At 33.0% G+C, this 9,601-nt stretch overlaps 1 protein-coding gene across 1 annotated transcript; it reads right to left on the bottom strand.

Annotated features, from left to right (window-relative positions):
- Window positions 1-6,737: 6,737 nt before the first annotated feature.
- On the bottom strand, window positions 6,738-9,343 carry LOC131038771 (pectinesterase). The gene is made up of 2 exons (XM_057971320.2): window positions 7,745-9,343; window positions 6,738-7,595 (listed from the first exon to the last, which is right to left on the bottom strand). Exons 1-2 carry the CDS (start codon window positions 8,796-8,798, stop codon window positions 6,901-6,903), a joined length of 1,749 nt encoding a protein of 582 aa, XP_057827303.2. The 5' UTR covers window positions 8,799-9,343; the 3' UTR covers window positions 6,738-6,900.
- Between the last annotated feature and the right edge of the window lie 258 nt (window positions 9,344-9,601).

The raw sequence follows: 9,601 nt of genomic DNA, 5'->3' as shown, positions 1-9,601 counted from the left end.
AAATGACAACTATTGATGCCTAGAAGAGGCAAGGTTGGTCTCAGAAACCACCAATCATCTTAGAACATTACTCACACCTAAAACCCAAGCACAAAACATGCCTAAACACTTTTCAAAACAAAAACACATTAAAAAATCACTTTTGACAACAATTTGCCAGGCAACTCCCAAACTGGCAACTTTGAGCAAAAAGAAGAAAACAGGAAACCAAGACCACACAATGAGTTCAAAACTCATCCAAACAACCTAGAACAACTTCAAAAACATCTTAGACAACTTTCCAACTAAAAACTAATAAAAACCAAACTTGCTATCAAACCTATGGTGAAAAATGAGGCTAGGTGCTCCTGCACCAGCCATGTTGATCATAGATGGCATAAGGTCTTATCATACTCTAGGCTTAGTTGGCATCTTGTCAGTTTAAGTGTTTAAGCCTTAGTTGTCTTGTTGGGTTCTTTTATGGTCCTAGTTTAATTGTTGGCCTATGATTAAGGTGATGGTATATATCGTTATATACATAGATTTGTGTGTGAGTAATTAATTATTCATATGGAAAGACTACAACTCTTATATTTTATTGTATTAGTATTATTTTGTGGGTTATAATATTTGTCATTTATAATTATCCATAAAAGATTATATATTTACTATATTTTATATGTATGTGGGAGATATTAACGGTATTAAGTTTAAATTATATTATTGGTGCTTTTATAATTATATATAAATTTGATTATTTATTTTATTGGTTATTTAGATTTGTGAAGATTAATTAATTAATTAATTATTATATATAGCCCATTGGTGTAAATTATTAAATGATGGTAGGTACGAATAAATATAAATATATATTTTGGGAGCTTGAAATTAATTGATCATTATTTGGTGGAATTATATTGGTTAAGTATTTATGCTTATTTGTGCATCTACCTATTTATGGTTTTTATTTATTTATTTATTATTTATTGTTTATCTATTTATTTTTTTATTGTTTATTTTTTTATTGATTACTTATTGTTGGTTTATTTATTTATTGTTTATCTAATTATTTAATGTTTTGATTATTTAATTGTTTTCTATTATTAATTATTTATTTGGTTATTAATTATTTATTTACTTACCCCTTATTATGATTAGCCTTTTTGGGAAGTTTTGTTTGTAAGATAATATTATTTAATTGTTTATTCATTTATTTGGTTATTTATTTTACTTACTCCATTTTATTATTGGCTTTGGGAGTTGTAATTTGGAGATTAATATTATTTTATAATATTTTGCCTCGATTTTTCAGATGGTTGGCAAAGTTTATTATTAATTTTATTATTTTTGGTTGGCTGTGATGATGTATGGTTTTGGGAGATTAATTTTAAATATGGATTTTTTATTATGCTTGGGGGGTTCTTTTTGCTAGAGAATTTATTCAATTTTTGAATTTTAGATTTTGGGATAAAATTTTCTGCATATGGCTGAGGATTAGATTTTTATTTAGATTGGATTGTTGTTGGATTGGAATTTGCTTGACGATTTTAGATTATTCTTCAATTCTCATAGACCATTTCATCATTTTCCAAGTCAATGGTTTTGATCCGATTATTATGAATTTTATTTTGAAAGGAAAGATTGTTTGTGAAAGATTGTATGCAATGATTGTGGTATTTAGAAAACTTGTTTCTTTGCTTCGTGAAAATGTTTTATGTGTGTTTCAAATGTTGTATTTAATATTTCAATTTTGTTTACTGGTTATCGGGAGTTCTGGGCTCTATGTTACTGTGAGTGCATTTGATGATTTTTCGGTTTCTCCTTTCTTGATTGTTGTTGTGTGAGTGGATTTTTTTCTATTGCCTTGTATAGGCTATCATAGCTATGATCTCCTATATAGAGGATTTGTTACAGTTTTTGAAAGTTTGATCATTATCCTTTTGTTGTTGAGTTGTGTTGAGATCGGATGGTTTTGGAATTTGGCTTCCTATCTACCTTGCTATCAATTTTTACCTTATTTTTAATTGCATTATTATTGTTGGATAATGAAAATTATTTTATTAGTCTTTCTAGACATTCATTTAATTTTATTGTGCATCTGAGAGGTATTTATCTCTGTGTTGTATATGTTTTAATTTGGTGATTATATGCGCTACTCTATTGGTTATATGCACCAGTCTGTTTTGTGTTTGTGTCATTCTGTGTATTATTTGTGCTAGAGTTTATGTTATGTGCACCATTTTGTATGTTAAATGTGTTGTTCTAGGTGTTGTATGTGCTATACTATTTGTCAAAGGCACTGAAGTATTCGGCAAATGCACTACATAATGTTTTATAAGAACCAATGTTTTCTACGAATGCGCTATAATTCTGAGTAAAAGCACTATTCTGTTATTTTAATGTTTTAGATGTTTTTGTGACAGATTTTTAAGTTTGTACTTTCACCAAAGGCTTGATTTCAATCGATCAGTTATTCTCTGTGATTGGTTCTCCCAGCTTTCAATTCTTGTGATTTTGAAATGTTGATTATTCAATTGAATTATAATTTTGGGAGATATTGATTATTTGTAATGTATATTGGAATCCTTATATTGGTTATGTTATGCATAATGATTTGTTGGGAATCATGTTTGGATAGGCCTTGATATTTTTTTATTATTTAAATCTTATTATGGATAAATTACATTGTTGAGACTATTGGTTCCACAGTATGGTATTATTGTATGATGTTGGTATTGGCATATGGATTCATTGTGATTATGGATCAATTTGGATATTGAAACCATTGGATGATTGTTTTTATGAGATTCTGAAGATTCCATGTGTATTTTATTGTATTGATGTTTTACCCTAGGTTTAATAGCATGGTAGGGGGAGTGGCTTCCAAGTGGGTGTCGAGGCCCACAAGTGGCTACTAGAGAATCTCATTGGAAGTTTTTTAATTAATTTGGGGATTTGGGTGGATCTCACATTAAACAAGATAATTGGTGGTGCCCCACTCATGGCCTAGTGTGCTATTATAGGAATAGGATGAGATTGGAAAGGCCTGGAATGGAAAGACTATGCTCCCTTGTCTCAATGAAAGGTTGATAGGGTTCTACATGGGTATCACTTGGGTGTTGAGGTCAAGAGAGACTGTCAGGAAAACCCTTGAGATGGGCGTCAGGGTCTAACCACCAGAGAAACCCTTTTTGATAGCACGTGATGACACTCTTTCCCTACATGTGTCCTAATACCTTAATCTTGATTTGATGGTTGCCTCTGGTGGGTTTTTGGTGATTTATGATTAAGCCTTGATTGAGTTTACTGTTCATTTATTTGGCGTTGGTCTTGTTGAGAGTTAGTCTTTTGTTGTGTTCCTTGGAGGATAGGAATCATACTAGGTTTAGAGTGTGTGCAGGACCTTGTGTCATTCTCTGAAGCATGGGGGGTGGACCTTTTTGGTTCCACATGGCTAGGTTGTTTGATGCCTTCTTCCATTGGGATTTTCTCTTTGTTGGATGTTCATGTGCATATTGTGGAATTCTTCATCTTTTCAGCTTATACTTGGATTCTTGGAGCATATATGATCTATGTTCTCAATTAAGAGATTTCATTGTATCATGTATTTAGATATATATCTTGTAATTAGGAATTACGATTAATTATGGGGATATAAGATGTATAGTGTGTGATATCCTTGAGAAAGATTAGATGTAATTAGGATGATTGTTCTTGTAGATAGAGATTATGATTCCTTGTAGAAGTGAAAGAAGGATTCTTCTAATGATCATACTTGTAATAATTGATATATGAGAATGAGTAATATGTTGAATGCTTTTGTGAATGCCTTTAATTTGGAATTATTTTTTTATTCTTAGAGTCAATTGTGTTATCTAATAGATGGAAATAATGATTAGGAACATTTGGATTTGGTGCATTAAAATGAGCCTAGTATTGGTATGACTTGGACTCATGAACAAATGATAATGTATACTTTGGATATGTTAAGTTGAGATTCATGTATGCATTATGATGGAGTTAAATGGTTATCTTTCTTTGTGTCTTAGTTGAAATGAATATTAGAGATAATGAAGAATTTATGTGGTAGAGTGAATAGATATTGTTTATATCATGGTGTTATATTAATTTAAGTAGTGACGTTGAGATACCCTAGGAAATGTAATCTATTTGATGTTAATCTATGTGGTGTGAGTTAATTCAACTTTTGTATTTATGTCTATATGATTATGTGTAGTTATGTATGTGTTGTATTTGTTCTTTTAAAAAAATCTCTCTATTTTCTTGTTTAGTTGGTTAGTTTCTCTAGCATATTTTGGAGGTCATTACACAATCTCACTACAACTAGGGTGGGAAACACCACTAGAATGGAAGTAAAACCACCCAAATGCAACTTTGTACAAGTCAAAAAGGTCAAATATTTCTTAGCTAAATCCACAATAGAGATTCTCATCCCACATCTATAAGCTCATCCCCAATAACTATGTGAATCTCAAAATTGGGAAAATTAATCCCTAAAAGAATTTGGGTTGAAGACGGAGAAGTGGTCACATGGGAATGAAAGCCCATAGTAGATCCACCTATTAAAGTTCATTCTTTAGGAGCATCCTTTGAAGCAAAAACCTCAAATACTTTGGTTTGACTAAGTAGTGGCTTATTGATGTTCCACCAAGATATGTTGTTCCTTGAGTCATAAAACTCGTAAATATTCATCAATTTCCACTAAGCTCGAACTACAAAGCCAGTCCTCTTCTTCATCTCTAACTAAAATAGCCTTTGCATCTTATTCATCCTCGTCTAAATCATCTTCAACATATTCATCAGTATTGCCTAAAAAATTCAAACTTCCTTCTCCAACTCCCATTCTCACTCACAAAAATGAGTATTGGCTTCAAAACTATTTGTTGTTATGAAAACAAAACATTATTATTTAAACTACAAGATAAATTCAATTTTAAATGATCATAATTTTTTGACAATCCTTTAATTTTCATGGAAAAATGCAAGGTATTTATTGTTCTCACCTTTTATATTTCTGATAGGATAAACTATCAATACATATAAATTACAACCCTAATAGTTTTACTAAAAAGAAAGATCATTTTTAGATAACAATAATACTTGTTTAAATGAGTATCATGTTTTCTAAATGATAGAGTCATAGTGGATGGTTATGATTTTTATATGAAACAAAAAGATATTTATCTCACTTGTCAATAAATGTATTTATATTTTCTTAATATAAATATTATCATTTGTCATGTGCTCATGTGTGGGCCTATATTGACAACTATTTGGTTGTTGTTTTTTAATTTACATGTAGACTAATTATTGACAATATATAGTACAAATATGTTGCAAGGCTAAAACTTGTAATCACAAGTACTATACCAACAATACAACCTCGTCCAAGTATTAACCCCTCTCCCCAATATAACATACCATCATTATCATCAATTATTCTATACCAAATGATTTATTTTTTCTACTTCAACAATATTTAAAATTTTGATATTAAAATAGAAATCGTTGCCCATATGAAATGTACCCTCAAGTATTAATTTCAATTTCAACAACGTAACCAACCCATATATATATTATATTTAATTAACATTTTCTAATAAATTTCATTTTAACTTACCAACTGAACAAGCACTTCCATCCTGGTTGATTTATCATGAAAACACGCCGCTTTGAGAAAATTGTTCATTGTTGTTGCTAATGTGGGAGGACATCTTAGTTAAGAAACGTCGTATTCTTCACTTTATGACAATCAGCCATCTTTTCTGCACAAAGCAAGCATTGGTCTTGGTTACGCAAACGCCATATTCTTGGCTATTGTTGGCTCAGCAGCTCACCAGATATTAGATTGCCTTATGTCAGTAATATTAGAATTGTACCTTGTAATTGGATGTATATTTATATAGTTTATTAGTTGTCAACAAATGAATCAATAAAATGGTAGAATGAAAATAGTTTGAGTAAATTTTTTAATGTATTTTTTTTTTTTAAAATTAAATACTAAAATTAACTTATTTATTATTTTATTGGATAATAATTGTGAATATTAATAGTGGTGTGATGTAAGAATAGAATATTTTGGCTATTTCATTTTGATTATAAAAAAATTAATAGTGCAAATTTATTTTCATGTCATTATTTATTGTCATATTTAATAAAAAGAGAATATTTTTATTAATTATTTTGATCTAAAAACATTATTTTTAATATAAAATATTGTGACTCAAGTTTTAATCTTATTGAAATACTTTTAATTTAGTAAAAAATGAATAGAAAAAGTATAAGAAATTCTGATTAACATAATTTATAATATTATAAATAAAACTTACATCTATTAATTTAAAATATTTTAAAAATTCATAATTAAATATAATATTTATTAAAAAACAATGAATAATTATATTTTTAAATCAATTTTATATTTATTTGCTTCAAGATTGCTCAAAAACTATTATATATGTAAATTCTAACATCTTTGATCAATTTAAAGTTAAAAGCATGAAGATTCAAATATAATTATTAAATTATGTTGTATTTAGAGTTTTAAATCTTATTTAATAGTGTTTCTCTTTGATTAATATTTGAAATATTTTGTTGAGTCAATTCTTTTTATTTTAACATTTAAACATCACGTAGAAACCAAAATTTAAAAGAATTAACAAATTTATCTCAACTATATCAAGTGATTTAAAAGAAAATCATCATATTAATAATAATAACTACAAATTAATTATTCTAACAATATTCTAAATCACCTATCATATTATACATCTCGATAGAGACCTAGATAACTGAAAATAATTGAAACTTCTTTCTAGTTCCCGTTAGACAGCTGAACCATATTATTGACTACCTTTAAACAACAATACCAGACTATTAACATTTTAACTGTAGTAATTATCAGTTCAATCCTGAAGTAAATGCGACTCCTGTAGCCGGAATCCATGAAGTTCCAGAGATGAAATTGGCAACACTGAACTTGGAGGCTTCGGTGGCACTAGTGATCACATGATAACCAGGCCAATTCACACGTTTTGACGTTCCTGCACCAGCTCCGCTATTCATGTATTCTCCATAATATAAAGTGCTAAGAGCAAAGTTCCCACTCCATGGCAACCAACCAGCGGGGTCGATGAGATCACCGAGAGTGGATTGCATGAAAACAGTACGAGAGTATTCCTGCCACGGCCTCCCCAGATACGTCTTTATCGACCCCTTCACGGCTTGGAGATCCGACGATGCAGACACTACGCACTTGTGGATAGAAATTCCGGTGTTTTCGTTGGGATCAGATCTTCCTTGTGCAGTCAGAGTGTTCTGCTGGTTACTCATCGGGCGTCTGGCGATGATGTTGCTGTTCTGGATCACCACCGCTGCGTTGCCAAATATGAAATCCACAGTGCCGTAGATATCGACTTCGCGGTAGAATTGGCGGAGCGAGTAGACATACAAGGTGTCTTGGTAGCCTTTGATGCTGCAACGGTACACAGCTGACAGGTCAGACCCAACTCGAAGAGCAACGGCTTGGTGTTTCGCCGCCCCCGCCGTATTCTCGAACGTCATATCTCTTGCGATGAATCCGTTACCCGAAACAGCTGATCACAAACAAACCAATCGCATATTCTCAAAACTCAATAATTAACAAGATATAATGTTTGTCATCATATTCAAGATATCGCTACTTGATAGAAAACGTTTACCCAATTTGAAAAAAAAGGAAAGGAAAGAATGGAGTCTTTCTTACCGACAGTTGCAGTTTTGAAGGTAGTGACGCCGTCTTGGACGCTCTTGCTTCCAGTCACCACCGTTTTATCTTTGCCGTCACCAACCAACATCAAATTCGTTATCTTCTTGGATATATCGATATTCTCCTTGTACGTACCCGCCTTAATATAGATGATGTACCTTTTGCTGCTCTTCTGAGGGACAGCGTTGATTGCTTGTGCAATTGTTCGGTAATTGCCAGAACCATCTTGAGCTACCACCACGTTTGCTTGGCTGGCAGCGCTTGACGACTGCAATAGCTTGCGGTCACCCACTGAAAGCCATTCTGGAAATCCATCATCATTGAGACGACCATAGTTGGAGTAGAAATCTACCTCTTCGTTGTTCTTGAAAGACAGCAAGCGGCGGTTATTCCCCGTGATTGTAGGCATGGTGGAGAGCTTGTACATGGACAGCGAGTTGCTCACTAATTCCGACAAATTCACAGCTCTGGAAGACATGAAAGCTTGGATTGGATTAGAGGCACTCAAATTGAGGTCAGTAAACCCGTTCAAGCAGGTTTGTTGATTTGTCAGCGCTGCACTCAGCCAAACGGGTGAGTCTTTTTTGAGATAACCATTGCTCGAGCAGACGTTGAGACGCTCTATGGTATCTTCAAATAGCTCCAAACAATCTTGCCATGCCGCGCGTTCTTTTTCGTTCATCACATTGTCTGTGAGACTGAGAGCGAAGTCTCGAGCCTTTTGGGCCCTTTGAATGCTTAATTGCAATGCGACGTTGTTGAGGTCGCCTAGCTTGGCCGTTTGATAAGCAGGATAAGAAGCCATGGATGAGACACATCGTTGGGGATAACGAGTCTTGCTACACACCGAGTTCGCCACTTTGGAAACGGTTTCCCAAGAATGATGATGGCGATTGTCATCGGCTTTAGAGCCCACTGAAGCCTCGACTGCCACAAACACGTGGGCAGCGAGGAGCAGAATTGATGTCAGAACAATTAGTACGCCTCTACTTTTAGAATTCTCTGCTTTCCGTTCATCAACGGCTTCATCAACTCTGCCATAACTCTTCATGGCTCAAAATAGATTGATAGCACAGAATTCAGATTGCAACGAGAAAGTAACTTAGGGATAGCACAGACAATGTAGAACTCAAGACAAAATAAAATATACTGAAATTCAATCTCTTCTTCAGAGAGGAGGCTAAGAGCAGTGGATGGGTTTGAATCATTGATGCTCAAAGAGCCACAATTTATAGGACGGGATTCCGTTACTGACAAGTAGTCGGCGAGGATTAGGTAATCGATGTAACTTATCAGGTTTTGAATGACTTAGGGATAGCATAGACAATGGAGAACTCAAGAAAAAGTAAAATATACTGAAATTCAATCTCTTTCTCAGAGAGGAGGCTAAAAGCAGTAGATGGGTTTGAATCATTAATGCTCAAAGAGCCACAATTTATAGGACGGGATTCCGTGACTGACTAGTAGTCGGCGAGGATTAGGTGATCGACGTAACTTATCAGGTTTTGAATGACTTAGGGATAGCATAGACAATGTAGAACTCAAGACAAAATAAAATATACTGAAATTCAATCTCTTCTTCAGAGAGGAGGCTAAAAGCAGTAGATGGGTTTGCATCATTGATGCTCAAAGAGCCACAATTTATAGGACGGGATTACGTGACTGACTAGTAGTCGGCGAGGATTAGGTGATCGACGTAACTTATCAGGTTTTGAATGACGAGTTTGAGTGCTTCAATAAAATTCTCTTTCCTTTACACTCTCACGCTTCGAATCGCTTGTGGTTAATTTGTGTAGAGTTTTTGTTTTTTTGTTTTTTCATTTCAATCTGAGTTCCATCAATGTCAAATGCAGC

The sequence above is a fragment of the Cryptomeria japonica genome, chromosome 3 (assembly GCF_030272615.1).
Source record: "Cryptomeria japonica chromosome 3, Sugi_1.0, whole genome shotgun sequence".
NCBI lineage: Eukaryota > Viridiplantae > Streptophyta > Pinopsida > Cupressales > Cupressaceae > Cryptomeria > Cryptomeria japonica.
This window is presented reverse-complemented; position numbering and strand designations above follow the sequence as displayed.